At 38.5% G+C, this 19,165-nt stretch overlaps 1 protein-coding gene across 3 annotated transcripts in view; it reads left to right on the forward strand.

Annotated features, from left to right (window-relative positions):
* SGCG (sarcoglycan gamma) overlaps positions 1–19,165 on the forward strand; it is a 145,129-nt gene that overhangs the window by 93,031 nt on the left and 32,933 nt on the right. For all 3 annotated transcript variants that reach the window (XM_082700219.1, XM_082700221.1, XM_082700220.1), the window contains 2 exons: positions 10,912–11,013; positions 15,207–15,294. In XM_082700219.1, coding sequence (XP_082556345.1) covers positions 10,912–11,013; positions 15,207–15,294 — 190 coding nt within the window. The remainder of the gene's footprint in view (positions 1–10,911; positions 11,014–15,206; positions 15,295–19,165) is intronic.

Consider the following 19,165-nt stretch of genomic DNA (forward strand, 5'->3'; position numbering starts at 1 on the left):
CAAAAGACAACAGACAGAATGGGAGAAGACATTCACAAATGACATCAAATAAAGGGCTAGTATCCAAAATCTATAAAAAACTTATCAAACTCAACACCCAAAGAACAAATAATCTAATCAAGAAATGAGCAGAAGACATAAACAGATATTTCTGCAAAGAAGACATCCAGGTGGCCAACAGACACATGAAAAAGTGTTCAGCATCACCTGGCATCAGGGAAATACAAATCAAAACCACAATAAGATACCACTTCACACCAGTCAGAATGTCTAAACTTAAGAAGTCACTCAGGAAATGACAGATGTTGGTGAGGATGCAGAGAAAGGGGAACCCTCCTACACTGTTGGTGAGAATGCAAGCTGTTGCAGCCACTCTGGAAAACACTATGGAAGTTCCTTAAAAAGTTGAAAATAGAGTTACCCTATGCCCAGCAATCACACTACTGTGTATTTACCCTAAAGATACAAATATAGTAATTTGAAAGGGCATGTGCACCAGAATGTTTATAGCAGCAATGTCCACAATAGCCAAACTATGGACAGAACCTAGATGTCCATCAACAGACGAATGCATAAAGAAGATGTGGTATACATATACAATGGAATATTATGCAGCCATCAAAAGAAACGAAGTCTTGCCATTTGCAATGACATGGATGGAACTAGAGGGTATAATGCTGAGCTAAATAAGTCAATCAGAGAAGACAATTATCATATGATCTCTCTTATATGAGGAATTTGAGGGGGTGGGGAGTTTGTGGGGGATAGGGAAGAAAAAAATGAAACAAGATGGGATCAGGAGGGAAACAAACCTTAAAAGACTCTTAATGTCATGAAAAAAACTTGGGGTTTCTAGGGGGTGGGAGGGTAGTAATAGGGTGGTTGGGTTATGGATATTGGGGAAGGTATGTACTATAATAAGTGCTGTGAAATGTGTAAACCTGATGATTCACAGACCTGTACCTCTGGGGCAAATAATACATTATATGTTAATAGCAACAACAACAACAAAAAATGCTTGACATCATTAGTCATTAGGAAAATACAAATTAAAATCATGATGTGATACTATCATATACTAGAATGGGAAAAAATACTGACAATACTAAGTATTGACAAGAATACAGTACAACCAGAACATTCATATATTGTTTATGGGAATGCAAAATGGTAAAACCACCTTTGAAAAGAGTTTGGCAGTTTATTTCTTAAAAGGTTAACCATAAACCTACCATACAACCCAGCAATCCCATTGCTAGGCATTTGTTCAACAGAAATGATAATTATGTTCACAGAGAAGCCTTTTTTTTTATAATCATCAAAACAACCTAAATATCCTTCAACTGATAGATGCATAAAAAAATTATGATACATTCATCCAGAGGAATACTACTCATCTCTAAAATAAAACAAACTGCTGATATGCACAAGAGTATGGCTGAATGTCAAATGCATTATTCTATTGAAAGAAGGCAGTCTGAAAAGTCTGCATACTGTATGATTCCATTTATATGACATTCTGCAAAAGGCAAAAACTACTGAAACAGAAAGCAGCATTTGCCAAGGAATGGGAGTGTGGGAGTGGGGAGTGATTTCAGGGAGGCAGGTTTTATGGTCTCTAGAACTCTTCTATAACTTCACTCAGAAGAGTGTTGGTGTTTTGTGCTTTGTGAAAACTTGTTCCCTAAAAAAAGTAAATTTTATTATTTGTGAATTATATCAACATTCCTGACTAAAAACCAAAAAAACAAAAACAAACAAACAAAATAATCTAGACAAACAGGTATGTTCTTTTGTTTTCAGGCACTGAGGAGTGGTTGGTTGTTTGCAGAGGTTTGTAATTCATTTTATTTAAACCATAGAATATTACAGGTGAAAAGAGGCTTGGGTCACTTTATGTCAATTTCCTTATTTTTCAAATAAGGAGACAGAGGAATAGCCAGAGGAGGAGATGACACATGACAAGGAACAATGAACTTTTGCAATCTGATTATGTAAATTAGCTACTTCAGAGGCTGGAATTATCATTACTTTTTTATCGGTGTCCCCCCCCCCCGACCCGATAGAGCTTAATACAGTCCAGAAAAACTCCTGGCATGTGTTTCACTGAACCCAGAAATTCAGCAGATTTTCAGATTTGATTATATAATCTTGAGACTTCACTTTGGTTAACTCTAGGACAAAAAATTACTAATGGAATTGTTTGCTAAAAATTGATTTATCATCCATAAATGATGGAGTTCATAATATTGCTAATGTTAGCTTAATTTCATAAACTGACTTATAATTGCATGGTTAGATTTTGTGAGATAATGTAGAACAGTAGCTGTCAACCTTTTTAGATTTAGCCCTTTCTTTAAACCAAGCTACACACTGAATCATAGGTGTCAGAGAGACTCAGGAGAGTTTCCCTGCCTATGGTAGTGATTGACCCAAGCCCAGTGCACTGAGGGACTTCCATTAAGCACAATGCACAACTTCATTGCTCCCACACCTGAGTTTGGGAAGAGGACCATAATGGTGGTTCACAGACAAATAACCAGGCAGAGTAATTCCAAATTAAACCTGGTTTTTATTAGGGGGGCTTATCAATTGGTGGAATTCTTCAAAAGAGAAGTCTATGACATCAGTTCAGAGTAACATCTCTCCGTCCTGAAAATCACCTATCACTGCATAAAGTTGTCCTTAATGTTTTTGTATCATTTTCCCGGTTGTTCTGCTCTCCCTTTCTTAAATCTACCTCTATCCTGGGGGAAGAGAGGAAGGATCAGAATTCAATTTGTTATATTTAGGTGCTCCGAAGACATTCAAAAGGGAAGCAGAGATAGATGATCTTGTATATGGGTGGAGCTCAGAAGAGAGAATGTAAACTGTAAATTTAAAAAAGATGAGAATTTCCACACTGAGACGGTAATGGAAGCTGCCATCACGGCTAGAGAGGGATCACAGGAAAGTGCCTGGCTGAGCTTGAGATGGCCAGCAGTCAAAGGCTGGGTAGAGGAGGATGAATGTGTATAGAGGGCAAGGAGAAAAGCTAGGAGAGCATGGTATCCTGGAAACCAAGTGAGGATAGTGTTTTAATATGTCTGCAAGATTTAACAGCATCATGGTCACTGATAATCTCCAGAAGTAAGCCTTCTATCCTTCTCTCCAGTCATTCTCCATGACTGGAAACTTTGTGAGGACAGACGTCTTGAATAGAGCTCCACATCCTCCCATATTGCTTTTCACTTAAGGGCTGACCAATAAAAAATTGCTATATTGTAAACTTGCTAGAGACACTTGAAGACTTTAAGGTACTGTAGGGGTGGGGTGTTGGAACTGTTCTGTACCTTATGGACTGTTGTTAAAACTCAGAGAACTGGATGCCAAAAAACAGTCTGTTTATGACACCTTAACTTTTGAAAGTGTTTGTAAATAGTCATGGCAAGCACCTTTGTCTGACATCATGGGGGGCTCTTGGGCTTTTATGATAATAGGACTCTAAGTCTTACATGTATTTGCTAAATAGACCTTTCTTTTGCTTTTCTTTTTTTTTTTTTAATTTCTTTTCAGCATAACAGAGTTCATTGTTTATGCACCACACCCAGAGCTCCATGCAATACGTGCCCTCCATAATACCCACCACCTGGCTCCCCCAACCTCCCACTCCTTGCTCCTTCATAACCCTCAGATTGTTTCTCAGAGTCCATAGTCTCTCATGGTTCATCTCCCCTTCCAATTTCCCTCAACTCCCTTCTCCTCTCCATCTCCCTATGTCCTCCATGTTATTTGTTATGCTCCACAAATAAGTGAAACCATATGATAATTGGCTCTCTCTGCTTGGCTTGTTTTACTCCGCATAATCTCTTAAAGTCCCATTCATGTTGATACAAAAGTTGGGTATTCATCCTTTCTGATGGAGGCATAATACTCCATAGTGTACATGGACCACATCTTCCTTATCCATTCGTCCGTTGACGGGCATCTTGGTTCTTTCCACAGTTTGGCGATGTGGCCATTGCCACTGTGAACATTGGGTACAGATGGCCCTTCTTTTCACTACATCTGCATTTTGGGGGTAAATACCCAGAAGTGCAATTGCAGGTCATAGGGAAGCTCTGTTTTTAATTTATTAAGGAATCTCTGCACTGCTCTCCAAAGTGGCTGCACCAACTTGCATTCCCACCAACAGTGTAAGAGGGTTCCTATTTCTCCACATCCTCTCCAACACACGTTGTTTACTGTCTTGCTAATTTTGGCCATTCTAACTGGTGTAAAGTGGTATCTCAATATGGTTTGATTTGAATCTCCCTGATGGCTAGTGATGATGAACACTTTTTCATGTGTCTGATAGCCATTTGTATGTCTTCATTGGAGAAGTGTCTGTTCATGTCTTCTGCCGCTTTTTTGACATGATTATCTGTTTTGTGTGTGTTGAGTTTGACAAGTGTTTTATAGATGTGGATATCAGTCTTTTGTCTGTAGTGTCATTTGCAAATATCTTCTCCCATTCTGTGCGTTGCCTCTTTGTATTCTTGATTGTTTCCTTTGCTGTTCAGAAGCTTTTGATCTTGATGAAGTCCCAAAAGTTCATTTTCACTTTTGTTTCCTTTGCCTTTGGAGACATATCTTGAAAGAAGCCGCTGTGACTGATATCGAAGAGGTTACTGCCTATGTTCTCCTCTAGGATTCTGATGGATTCCTGCCTTACGTTGAGGTCTTTTATCCATTTCGAGTTTATCTTTGTGTACGGTGTAAGAGAATGGTTGAGTTTCATTCTTCTACACATAGCTGTCCAATTTTCCCAGCACCATTTATTGAAGAGACTGTCTTTTTTCCACTGTATATTTTTTCCTGCTTTGTCAAAGATTATTTGAACATAGAGCTGAGGATCCATATCTGGGCTCTCTACTCTATTCCACTGGTCTCTTGTCTGTTTTTATGTCAGTACCATTCTGTCTTGGTGATCACAGTTTTGTAATAAAGCTTGAAATCAGGTAACGTGATACCCCCAGTTTTGTTTTTCTTTTTCAACATTTCCTTACCAATTCAGGGTCTCTTCTGATTCCATACAAATTTTAGGATTATTTGTTCCAGCTTTTTGAAAAATACCGGTGGAACTTTGATCGGAATGGCATTAAAAGTATAGATTGCTGTAGGCAGTATAGACATTTTAACAATGTTTATTCTTCTGATCCAGAAACATGGAATGGTCTTCCATCTTTTAGTGTCTTCTTCAATTTATTTCATGAGTGTTCTGGAGTTCCTCGAGTACAGATCCTTTACCTCTTTGGTTAGGTTTATTCCCAGGTTATCTTATGGTTCTTGGTGCTATAGTAAATGGAATCTATTCTCTAATTCCCCTTTCTGTATTTTCATTGTTAGTGTACAAGAAAGCCACTGATTTCCATACATTGACTTTGTATTCTGCCACCTTACTGAATTGCTGTATGAGTTCTAGTAGTTTGGAGGTGGAGTCTTTTGGGTTTTCCATATAAAGTATCATGTCATCTGCGAAGAGAGAGTGTTTGACTTCTTCATTGCCAATTTGGATACCTTTTATTTCTCTTTGCTGTCTGATTGCTGTTGCTAGGACTTCTAATACTATGTTGAACAAGAGTAGTGAGAGTGGGCATCCTTGTCATGTTCCTGATATCAACGGGAAGGCTGCAAGCTTTTTCCCATTGAGGATGATATTTGCTGTGGGTCTCTCATAGATTTTATGAAGTTCAGTAATGTTCCCTCTATCCCTATACTTTGAAGCGTTTTAATCAGGAACGGATGCTGGATTTTGTCAAATGCTTTTTCTGCATCAATTGAGAGTACCATGTGGTTCTTCTCTCTTCTCTTATTGATTTGTTCTATCACATTGATTGATTTGAGAATGTTGAACCATCCTTGTAACCCAGGGATGAGTCCCACCTGGTCATGGTGGATAATCTTTTTAATGTGCTGTTGGATCCTGTTGGCTAGGATCTTGTTGAGAATCTTAGCATTCATATTCATCAGTGATATTGGTCTGAAATTCTCCTCTTTGGTGTGGTCTTTGCCTGGTTTGGGAATCAGGGTAATTCTGGCTTCATAAAAAGAGGCTGGAAGTTTTCCTTCTGCTTCAATTTTTGGAAACAGCTTCAGGAGAATAGGTGTTATTTCTTCTTTGAAAGTTTGGTAGAATTCCCCAGGGCATCCATCAGGTCCTGAGCTCTTGTTTTGGGGGAGGTTTTTGATCACTGCTTCAATCTCGTTACTAGATATCGGTCTATTCATGTTTTCAATTTCTTCCTGGTTCAATTTTGGGAGTTTATAGTTTTCCAGGAATGCATCCATTTAATCTAGGTTGCTTAACTTATTGGCATATGACTGTTGATAATAACTTCTGATGATTGTTTCTACTTCCTTGGTGTTAGTTGTGATCTCTCCCTTTTCATTAATAATTTTATTAATTTGAGCTTTCTCTCTTTTCTTTTGGATTAGTGTGGCCAATGGTTTATCAATCTTATTGATTCTTTCAAAAAACCAGCTTCTAATTTCATTGATACGTTCTACTGTATCTCTAGTTTCTATCTCATTGATCTCTGCTCTAATCTTGATTATTTCCCTTCTTGTGTGTGGAGTTGGCTTAATTTGTTGTTGATTCTCCAGTTCTTTAAGGTGTAGAGACAGCTGGTGTATTCTGGATTTTTCTATTTTTTTGAGGGGAGGCTTAGATGGCTATGTATTTCCCCCTTAGGACTGCCTTTGCTGTATCCCATAGATTTGGGGCCAAAGTGTCTTCATTCTCATTGGTTTCCATGAATTGTTTCAGTTCTTCTTTGATCTCCTGGTTGATCCAAGCATTCTTAAGCAAGGTGGTTTTTAGCTTCCAGGTGTCTGAGTTCCTTCAGAACTTTTCCTTGTGATTGAGCTCGTTTCAAAGCATTGTGATCTGAGAATATGCAGGGAATAATCTCAGTCTTTTGGTATCGGTTGAGCCCTGATTTGCGACCCAGTATGTGGTCTATTCTGGAGAAGGTTCCATGTGCACTTGAGAAGAATGAGTATTTTATTGTGTTAGGATGGAATGTTCTGTATATATCTATATATATGAGGACCATCTGGTCCAATGTGTCATTCAATGCTCTTGTTTCTTTATTGATTTTCTGCTTGGATGATCTATTACTGAGAGAGGCATGTTAAGATCTCCTACTATTAATGTATTCATATCAGTATGACTCTTTATCTTGATTAACAGTTTTCTTATGTAATTGGCTGCTCCCATATTGGGGGCATAGATATTTACAATTGTTAGATCATCTTGGTGGATAGTCCCTTTAAGAATTATGTAGTGTCCTTCTGTATCTCTGACTACAGTCTTTAGTTTAAAATCTACTTCATCTGATACAAGAATCACTACCCTGGTATTCTTTTGAGTCCCATTGGCATGAAAGATGCTTCTCCATCCCTTCACTTACAGTCTGGGTGTATGCTTAGCTTCAAAATGGGTCTCTTTTAGACAACATATGGATGGATCCTGTCGTTTTATCCAGTCTGCAACCCTGTGTCATTTTATGGGTGCATTTAGGCCATTCACATTGAGAGTGATTATTGATAGATACATTTTTATTGACATCATGTTGTCTTTGAAGTCTTTCTTTATGTAGATTGTCTCCATATATTTCTGTTCAATGATATTCTTAGGAATTTTTCCTCTTTTATAGAAGCCCCCTTAATATTTCCTGCACTGTCAGGTTGGTGGTCGCATACTCTTTTAAGCCTTGCCAGTCTTGGAAACTCTTTTATCTCTCCATCCATTTTGAATGTCAGTCTTGCTGGATAAAGTATTGGCTGCATGTTCTTCTCATTTAGTGCCCTGAATATATCTTGCCAGCCCTTTCTGGCTTGCTGGGTTTCTGTGGACAGATCTGACGTTATTCTAATGGACTTTCCTCTGTACGTAAGGAGCTTCTTTGTCCTAGCTGCTTTCAAAAGATCCTGTCTACAATTATGATTCCTCATTCTTACTCTCAGGTTCTTGAGGACTTTCTAGATTCTATAATCTTGGGGGGAGACCGTTCTTCCCCTAGTACATGAATGCTGGTTCCATTCGCAAGATTAGGAAAATTTTCATGGAGAATCTATATCTTCTAGTCTTCTATATATTCTAGTCTATATCTTCTAGTCTTCTACTATTTCTTCTAGTCTTTCTTTCTTTCTCCTCCCCCTCAGGGATTCCAATAATTCTGACGTTGGAAGTTTCATGGCGTCATTTATTTCCCTGATTCTGTTTTTGTGGCTTCTAAGCTGTTTGTTCCAGGCTTCCTCCTGATCCTTTCTCTCTATCTGTTTGTCCTCCAGATCACTAATTCTATGTTCTATCTCAGTTACCCTACCTTTTAGAGAATTTAGATTAGATTGGAACTCATTGAGAACATTGTGAACATCATCCCTGGTGGCTTTCAGTTCTGCCCTAATCAATTCCATTTTGTCATCCATGGCTTTCTCCAACTTAGCTATTGCCTGGATAATTGTTAGCCTGAATTCCCTTTCTAACATATTGTCTATGTCGATAGCCATTAGCTCTGTTGCAGAAGGCCCAGCCTCTGAATTTTTCTTCTGTTGGGCATTCCTCCTCCTAGTTATTTTGGTGAGAGATGGCAGAATGGATGTAGCTGGATGTATCAACTGTGCTGCAGGCAAGGTGCACCCTGGAACCCTTCTAAGCAATCAAGAGTCCCCACCCAAATGAAAGAAAAAAGAAAGAAAAAAGAGAGAGATAGGGGAAAAAAGAAAGTTAAAAAAGAGGGCCCAACCCAAATGGGCCCCAAGATAAGATTTATGAAGTATACAAACAAAAACAAACAAAAAGACTGATAAAAGTAGATGACAAGAGAAAATGTGTGTGTGTGTGTGTGTGTGTGTGTGTGTGTATATATATATATATATATATATATATATATATATATATATATATAGAACCTTGTCAAAAAGAACCCCAAGTATAAGATTTATATACTACCAGGACAAACACAAATACACAGAAACACTGGTGGAAGAAAAAGATGGGAGAGTGGTTATAAATTCTCAGTGTGGGTGAGGAAGGTTATTTTGATTCTTCCTGGATGTATCTTGATATCTTTGTTAAAGGACTCAACTTTCTTAAGATAAAGGGGGATTAAAAGTTGGTTTACCTGTAGGGGTAGCATTGATTGGGGAAAGGGGATTACCTTGAAGTTTAACTCTATATGAATATTAAAAAAGAAAAAGAAAAAAAAGAATAAAATTAAATTAAATTAAATTTTAAAAAATTAAAAAATAGAAAAGAAAAGAAAAACATGGGTATATGTATCAAAAAGTTCAGGTTAAAATGTTATTATGGAATTTGATGTACTGGACATCTCACTGTGATGGTAAATAGGTTAAAAAATTATCTATAAAAAAATGAACCAGAATAGTGGGAACGAATTAAAAATAAAAGTTGTATCTCTGAAGTAGTGGTGGTTCTTCTCTTGTCACCGCCCCCCCCCCTTGGCTTTCTGTGGAAGGGGCCTGCCATATGGGTTTTCAGGCAGTGTTCCCTGAGTTAAGTCCTCCCGCCCCCATCAAGGGGGTGAGCTCTGAGGAAACCAGTTTTTCAGGCTTTTGTTCTCTGGAGGTTTTTATGTTTGTTTGTTCATTTGTTTTCTCTCCCCTTGGTGGCTCTTGATGGTTTTTGGAGGTTTAGAGGAAAAGAAACTGCACCCAGACCTCTCTCCAAGAGAAGCCTCGGTCTTTCCCCGTCGGGGTGCTGCAGAGCACATAAATTCCCCCTTGGCCACTGGCAGAGCACGTTCCCCGTCGCCGTCCCTGGGGACACAGGAACTCCTGCTTGTACCCAAAACCACGACAGCGGCAGCTGTCTGGGGAGCTCCAGACCACCAGAGAGGTCCCAAGCAACGATCGAACACTGAGATTTTCCCGCTGGCCCAGGCTAGGAGTGCTCAGACTTTCTGGGTTCGAGAGCTCCGGGCTGGTGCCTGCACGCACCTCTCTCAGGCGAGGGTGTGGGGCGCAACTCAGACTCTGGTCTCGTGGCCTATGTGCATGGAAAGTGCAAAAGGCTGTGGTTCTGCCGGTTGGAGCCTACAGGTACCTCTCTCGGGGAGGTGTGAGGCGCGACTCAGATTTTGATAGCACGGCTCGGCCCGCGTGTGGGGAGTGCAAAAGGCTGTGGTTCTGCTGGCTGGGGAGGCTCCCAGCCCCTCATGGGAGCCACCACCCAGGTCCTCTCAGGTGTGCTCACAGTTCAGGGACCAAGACCTGGTTTCATCGCCACACTCTGTCTGGCTCAGCGCCATGGGTGGCTGCCCTGGGTCCTGGAACTTAAGCCCCTGTCCCTAACCGTCCGGATTCCCACAATTTACCCCCACAATCCTTTGCTCTTTTTGAGTGCTTTCAACCAGACTCCAAGTTAATGCTGGTCCCTAGTCTCAGGGCACTCTCATATTGGGGTATTACTTTCCAATGGGTCGCTTCTGGTGGCTCCCTCCCCCTTTTGTTTATCTTCTAATATCAGTCCGATGTTTCCACTCTGCTTTGCCTGCCCACTGGCGGAAGATGCCAGTATATCTCTGTAGAGTTCCAGATGTGTATAATTCTAATCTCAGGCTGATTTCATGGGTGATCAGAGTTCTTTGGTAGGTAATCAGCTCACTTTAGGGTACAGGTTGAAATAGTACCTCCTCCTAGTTCCCTGTCATCTTGTCTCTCCACTAAGTAGCCTTTTGTATTACACAAGAGTTAATGCAATACTGACAATTGAATAAAAACTAAAGTTTGAAATTGAATATTTAGGAGAAATACAGAAAAGTACCAAAAGAAAACTTCTGAAAATGTATCTGTGCTCTTAGCTAATCCTAAAGAAAGGAAAAAGAAAGCAATAACAAAATCTCTATTGTCTTATCTTCTTACCAGACAGGAATGGGTCACTTGCGTGTTACAAAAGATGGTCTTCGCCTAGAAGGAGAATCAGAATTTTTATTCCCATTGTATGCCAAGGAAATACACTCCAGAGTGGTAAGAAAATGATGAAACATTTAAATATTTTGTGTATTATGAAAAATAAATAATAGAGTGCAGAAATTCAGCATATTTCAGAAGAGGTTCTTAGGATATATACATGTACACACATTGATGTTACACTCTACAAAAAGCTTGACTAGAAGTTGTAAAACATATTTCTGAAACTACATTCTAAAAAGACTCCATTTTCATGTGCTTCAGATCTGAATTTGGTGGCCTCAGTAAGTTAGACCATAATAAAAAAGGCTTGATAATTAAAAGCTTTATTGAAAATAATCTAAACTTATTTTAGTGCAGGTAATTTAAATACTCTTTTTCAAGGCATTTAAAATTATCTGAGAAGCTTGGAAAGAAATTAGTTTCATAGTAGTATGTTCTGTACTAATTATGCTAATTACAGATTATAGTCTTGTAGGATTCTCTGTAAGTAGGTTAAACATTCCCATCAAATAATTGTGTGACTTTATAAATATATCTGCTTTAATATTATCTTCATTTACCTCCATGGAATTTATAACAAGTAGAGCCAAGCATAAAATAGAGTCAGTTTTTTAAATATGTTTTATTTTGCTTTAAATGATGCTACGGATTTTGTAGTAAAGGTAAACATTTTGCTCAATTACTGATTAAGTAGCATCATAAATGTTAAACTCCATCCAACTATAGCTTACCAATTATATGAAGAGTTCACTCTTCATTTTTCTCTCATATTTCTACATATGAAAGGATATGCCAGTATCTTCTATAAGTAGAGGTTCTTCTAGCTAATCTAGGGTGATTGGAAAAGATACAAAAGTCCAACCACTGAGAACACACGTGGTCTTTAAGATAAACTGTACCCCCACACAGGCACCCAAACAGTCACCAGGCTCTGCTACCAAACATGGACTACCAAGGAGAGATTCTAGAAAGTGCAAAGCACATATCTCTTACTAGCTCTTGGGCACTACTGCATTACTTCTGAGAATGTCTCAGTTGATGGTAGGAAGCAGGCAAATGACTCAGTGTGACAGGCTGATACATGCATAAGCCCAATTCTATGAGCTTCCTCAGATAATATGTTTACATTAACCGTGATGACATTTCAGTATATTAAATACCTCTGTCATATGGGAACAATGAGGAATGAACCTAAGCTTTTGTAAAAGGAGATGTCAGATGTGAGCAAAGAATTTAAATGTTAGAACTTAGCCATTTTCTCCCCAGAGTTATGTTGGCTGATCCCCTATCATATTTTTGAAGAGATAAGACTGGTAAAATAGTCTGGTGACTGAAAGATTAGTTCATAGCAAATTTATTATTTGGATTTAATAATACTTTCAGTTTTATCAGATTTTTTTCATCTCCAGTATGCTTAAAAAAGATTGTATAAATTATTTTTAGGTAATCATGTATTGAAGCCTTATAATAATGCATTGATGCAATATGTCAGTTGATACATAAAATTACAGAAATATTTGGAATAATGTGATCACAGAGATAGAAAGTATCTGGTAACTACTATGGCTTTTTAATGATAGGATTAACTGAACAAAATTATGCTTTATATTTTCTGTATGTACTGATGTATTAGTTATGTTTCCTTTTCAAAAATGAGTCTAGGAAGTAATTTTCCATAAAACTATAGAAATGAATTTGCAAAATTTGACACATATTCATTCATCTGTATTGCTGAAGTGAGAGAATGTCTATATTATAAATATAATTCAACATGGTACTCTGGCTTCTACCATGTGATTATTCTTCACAATTAATACATGAAGTCCTGTCAAGATTGTGCCTGGAGCTCATGATTTAAAACCATCCACCCTGCCCATTGATATAAACTCATAGCAATTATATTTCATAAAACAAAAAGATTGTGGTTAGAAACATATAGACATAGTCAAAAATTAAATGAAGCCCAAACACACAGTGGTAAAGCTTTACTTGAAATGATTGTCTTTAAAGTTTACAGTCCTGGAAAGTGGCAGGGCAGCTTACCATCAAAGCCTACAGAGGAACAGAGACCAAAATGGCACCTGATGGGATTGCTTGGACTCCAGCCAGACCCACTGCATGAAACAGCAACAGAAAAGAGTTGCACCTGTTTCCCAGGCTTGAAAAAGCTGTGTATCTGTGGGATGGAACCCATAGACATACCAGATCAAGACCCAAATATCACTGAGGACACAAGCCCTTAGCCACCATTACAAGACTGAGAAACATGGTGGTCTGAATGAAAACAAGCTGGGTGAATCCAGAAACTAAAATATATCCTGAAAATGGCTGGAAAAGCAACTTAAGAATCTCACTAAGATAAAGCTAGTTTTGAGTAGCTTTTATTAAAAGAACAAGAAATTATAAAACCAAAACAGGTAATACAAGACAGAAATAATAGGGGACAGATTTACCTGCTTTTATTAAGCAACTAAAAAACTTGAGAAAGTATATGAAACAATATTTTTTTTACTATGGTCTGGAAGTCACACATTAAAACCTAACCCCTAAGGTGATGGTACTAGGAGGTGGGGCTTTGGGGAGATGAGGTCATGAGAATAGAGCCCTCATGATGGGGTTAGTGCCCTCATCAGAGCAGCAGAGAGAGCTCCCTTAGCCCTTCTGCCATATGAGCTGGAAGGCACCTTCTGTGTGGACAAGAAAGTGAGTCTTGTGGGACAACAAATCTGGCCAGCACCATGATCTTGGACTTCCCAGTCTCCACAACTGTGAGAAAGAACTCTTTGTTGTTTATAAGCCACCCAGTCTCTGGTATTTTGCCATAGTGCCAGATGGAGTAGGATGGTTTTCAAATATTGGACAGTGGCAGTCAGGACAGTTATCTCTGAGAGGGAGCAAAATAGATCAGCCCTAGGACTGCCCCAATTTACTGTGTGGAGACAGCTTCTAAGGTCACAGTGAGGGAGGGGACCAATGCAGAGGCAGGCATTCTATCCAGCTTCAGAAGATATGATTGGGAGTCCAAGAAAAAGCGGCCAACCTGAAGTTCACAGGGCAGAGTCCCACAGAGGAAGGGGCTGCCACTGCAGAGAGCCCAGAGATTGCACATGGTGCCGCCCTTCACCACCCAGCACATAGAGGCTAGAGGGAAGAAACTGGTAAACTGTTAACTCTTATTATCATGCTAGTTATTTTTGAACGCTGCAAAAACAAGGATTAGGGTCACATCATTGGATAAATGTGAGATTCTGATAGATCCATCTGTTTCCACAAAGCAATTTGGAAAATTTGGGATGTGCCAGAGTTCCAAGGCACTCCTGCCTGAAACTTCTTTCCTTCTGAAAAATCACATTATTCCTGGCAACTTTGGAAGGTATTTGGTTCCCTCTGAATGGACCATAAAGGCACCTGAGTCCAACAGTCAAAATGTTGCATTCTTTTTGAAGAAAACTGTTCCTATAAAAACAAATGATCTATAAAACAAAACCATCCATTCAGAGCTATGACACCACACAAGGCACTTATGTGCACGTAGAGCCATTTTATCTTTCAACAAAAAATTTAAAAAATATAGGTATCTGACCAATTTTAAAAACTTCTGAAATTGTGAAAAGACTTTACATTTTGAAAATAAGTAACATGGTATTTATTATAGAAGAACTAACCATTGTCTGAGTTCTCTTCTAAAAATATATCATGTCTTGGACATAAACAATAAGAAAGGAAATTTTAATTCCTTGGAATAGGAAAAACACTTATTAAAACTTGATGATTTTTGATCTTCACCCTGAGAATTAATTTGGTACATTATGGTCAGTGCACACAAGCAAGAAAAACCCATAAAGTATTATAATTTATGAAAAAAAATTAGAACCTCTATAGCATCAAGGAAATTAATTTTGCCACCAACCACATGAGCTTAGAAGAAGGCCCTGAGCCTGGAGTGATTCTTCAGTCCTGTAGTCCCCTTGAGATGCTGAACAGGGAACCACTGGGGTTCTGCTTGGACTCCTGACCCACAAAAACTATGATGTTATAAATATATGTTGTTTTAAACTTTGGGGGAAAAGTACATTTATTCACTATTTTAACATAATATAATCCAGGATCTGAAAATACTGTATTAGGGTCACAGGATCTGTGACTATGGAGAAATTATCTCCTATAAATCCTAAATTTATGTATGAATATAAAGATAATCATTTTAAATAATATGTGTTTGTCAAATTTTGTAAATGCCTTTCTAGGACTCATCTCTTCTTCTGCAGTCAACTCAGAATGTGACTGTCAATGCACGCAACTCTGAAGGAGAGGTCACGGGCAGATTAAAAGTGGGTGAGTCCGACTTCACAGTGCTTGACATGTGAGTGGCCCATGGAGAGTTGTGCTGAATGGATACATTTTTCTCTTTTAAAGAATTCCAAGTTATTTATAAACAATTAGAGCATGAATTTTCTAGATATCATGCTGTGTTGACTACAGAGGATAATTGGCATCACAAGGAAGACATCTGAAGTATTGTAATTAAAGTTATTTTGAATCTAAAAAACAGGACCATTCGAGGTGATAAAACAAACATATTGATTATTGCAGAATGCAAAAGAATCTGAGACCAAGGGAAAGGAACAAAAGTAGCTGCCCTCGAAAGAACAGAGAGGTGCCTGGGTGACTCAGTGGGTTAAGCATCCAACTTTTGATTTCAGCTCAGGTCATGATGTCAGGGTCGTGAGATCGAGCCCCAAGTAGAGCTCTGTGCTCAGTGAGGCATCTGCTTGTCCTTCTCCCTCTCCCTGCTTGTTTTCTTTCTCTCCCTCCCCTGTTCTCTCCTAAATAAACAAACAAACAAACAAATAAAATCTTTAAAAAGAAAAAAAGGACACCATGGGGTGAGAACCAAAAGACTCTCTCTCTCTCTCTCTTTCTCCCTCTCTCTCCCCTTCCCTCCCCCACTCCCTTCTTCTCCCTCCCTTTCTCCTCTCCCATGTACCCGTCCTGTCCAGTATATCTTTGCCCATTGCTCTGACTTCACCCACAGGACTTCTCTGGCTTTTCATGTGATTGGCTGTAGTTCACACCGCCAACCAACAAGCTTAGTTTTCAATTGCACAAATTCTAAATTCATAACAAAGTACACTAATTGGCCCAACTAATATGTTTCTAACCGTCCTTCGGTCAGCAGCGTACACCCATCCAACCAGCTAAAACCAGACAGTAGGCTCACCCTGGAGTGAGATCACAGGGAATCTCACACAGTGATAAAAAGGATTAGAGAGATAGATGGAAGAACAAGAAAAAGAGCAAACCACCAAGTGAAAGGAATATGTACATATTCTCTATACTATCTCACCAGTCTAGATGTGCCAAATCTAAAAAAATCGGGTGGCCCTTTGGGTTGTAAGAAGACAGATGAAAAGTATCCAGTCAATACAGACTGGTAATTTCCAGTGTCTCTGTTTTGATGGCTGTTTTTACAAAACAGCATACTGTTACACTGGAAACTGCAGCTACATAATTAGCCTGATGATTCTTTTTCATCATACTAACACAGGAATTCCATATTTTATGTTCTTCTTTAATCTTTATAACTATTCTAAATGATGTATCATGCTTCTCTTTTGCTTAGAAGTTTGATCACTAAGTCAGTGAAATTCTCAGTAGACCTAGAAGACAAATCTGAGTTTATCCAGCATACATGTTCTTGCAACTTGTCTAAATCAAATCACATTTTCTTAAGAATTATGTAATGTTATGATTTATCTTTTACATTATTTCATAAAATTCTTTGACTATAGCTTTTGAGTGTTTGAGGGATTTTTGCTCATCTTTTGTTGTTTGTTCCACATTTATTGGATACCACCTATATGCTACTTTCTAGGTGCTGTCAAGTAAGTAAAACATATAAATAATATGCACATCTCTCTTAGGAGCTCCAAAAGTAAAAGATTCCCTTTATATTCTTATAAATATAATTTAATACAAATAATGTCCCCATTTAATTTTTTGTTGAATATAGATTTTCATATATTCATACACCAGCATTTGACATAAATGGACTCCAATTGCATGAGTGAAAAAACTGAAGCACTGGAAAGCTCATTTGCTCAAAAACACACATGTCTGTAGCAGAAAAAGCCAAACCAGGAGGTAGCAGAAATTAGCAGTTAGTAAGAATTAGTAGTTAAAAGGAAAAGCAAACCCCAGGACTTATCTCCCTCAGCCCAGAATATAGCACTCTCTCTCTCCAATAAGATTTCCTTAAATTATGGCACACCAGTAACCATCCTAGTTCATGCAAATATTGTTATCATTTTTGTCACCAAAAAATGTACTGAAAAAACATTAAAAAACTAAAAAACGAGACTTCCCCATTAGAATTACTTTGGCTTAAACTGTTAACCTTAAATCTTCAGTTTTAACCTTGGTGTTTCCTGTGTCATATAGTGTTAAAATTAGTGATTTCTTAATAAACTTTGGTTGGAAAACCTCTGTTATTGTAAGGACCCTGAACGAGGGAATAATTACTTTCAACTCACCAAGGTTATTTTCAAGTAAATGACTTCCCACAATCACAGTCATTCCAGCCTCATATTTCCTGGAAGACACTAAATTTAGCCAACCTGGATATTAAAATGTAATTTATGTGAACTAGCCAAATTAATCCCACTTAATTAAATGAACAGTTGTTTATTACTAAACCATTGGGAAAAAATGGCAACCAGTATAGTCAAAACGAAAATCCTTGGGACGCTTGGGTGGCTCAGTTGGTTAAGCGGCTGCCTTCAGCTCAGGTCATGATCCCAGCATCCTGGGATGGAGTCCCACATCGGGCTCATTGCTCAGTAGGGAGCCTGCTTCTCTCTCTGTCTCTTCCTGCCACTCTGACTGCATGTGCTCGCTCGCTCGCTCTCTGACAAATGAATAAATAAAATCTTTAAAAAAAAATCCTTAAATCCCAAAATAAATCAAACATTGACAAGCAAACAATAATAGCTAGCATTTCAAATCCTTGAACTGAAAGAGATCAATGCATAGCAACAGTAATAGAATCTTCCTAATTGTAAGTGCAACTCTGGTTACCATACTTAATTTTCTTTTGATTTCAAGTAATAGAAATGAATTCTGGTTAGCTTAAAAATAAGACGTGCTTGGAAATTAGCAAGCTGCACTCAGATGGGCTGGTCCAGTTTAGCAGTTGGGTTTTTTGAGAACGTAGCCAGGCCATAGCCAGTGTGTCCTGCCAAAGCCTCAGCTTTCCAACCACTGGCAATAGGTATAGAATTTGATCAAGCAGGACCCCTGGCCTCTAACTTGAGGGCTTTCCATACCATTGTAGTCACTATCAATCCAGCCGAATTACAGATTTCAGATTACAACCAAATAAACCCAGTGGGGAAGCTTATGGAACCCTTTGGTCAAGGACACCCAGACAGCAAAGTCATTTTCCTGGGTGCTGGAAGTTACCCTCCGCTTCAATCACACTATCTCAGATCCAGGTCTTCAAACAGCAAAGCAGAGAAATAAGAATCTCATCAATCCATCAAGTTTTTTAGGGCTCTTGGAACTTCTACATTGCCATGATTAAGCTTCTGCAAAAGACTTTATATATTCAGAACATGACTAATGTAAGGAATAGAAATGTAAAATATAAAGAATATAAAATGTATATACTCAGGACATGACTAATATAAGGAATATAAATAAAAAGAAAGTTACTAGATCATTGCAGAATTTCATGTACACTTTATTACGGCCAGCATTGCACCTGCCACTAAACTATCTTTGGATGTAATCATTGAACTTGGTGGAAGAAACATTAGAAATGAGGCCAAAAATACCAGCATTATCCCAGCTGCATGTTTCTCTGAAGTCACCAAGATGTTACTGTTTTGCAATACTTCCTAGGGAAATGGGAGAAAGGGGGAAGTGACTCAGAATCTGAAGATGAAGGACCTTCTCCTAGTGCAATGTGCTGCGGCAAAGAGAAGCTCCAAACAGAGGATTGCAACAGGCTGTGAATGTTAAGAGTATACTCAAGGGACAAAGCAGAACGCTAACTGAGGTGTTTGACTTTTCAGCCGTTCACTTGATTCATGATTCCCCGAGGTTCAGCAAGTAAATTAGTAAGCACGCAGCATGCTCTGAGGTTTGAAATGAGGGTGATGCTTAGGGACCTTATCTCTAGACTGGCAGGAATTTATGGGCTTTT

This window comes from Mustela nivalis, assembly GCF_964662115.1.
Source record: "Mustela nivalis genome assembly, chromosome: 15".
Classification (NCBI taxonomy): domain Eukaryota; kingdom Metazoa; phylum Chordata; class Mammalia; order Carnivora; family Mustelidae; genus Mustela; species Mustela nivalis.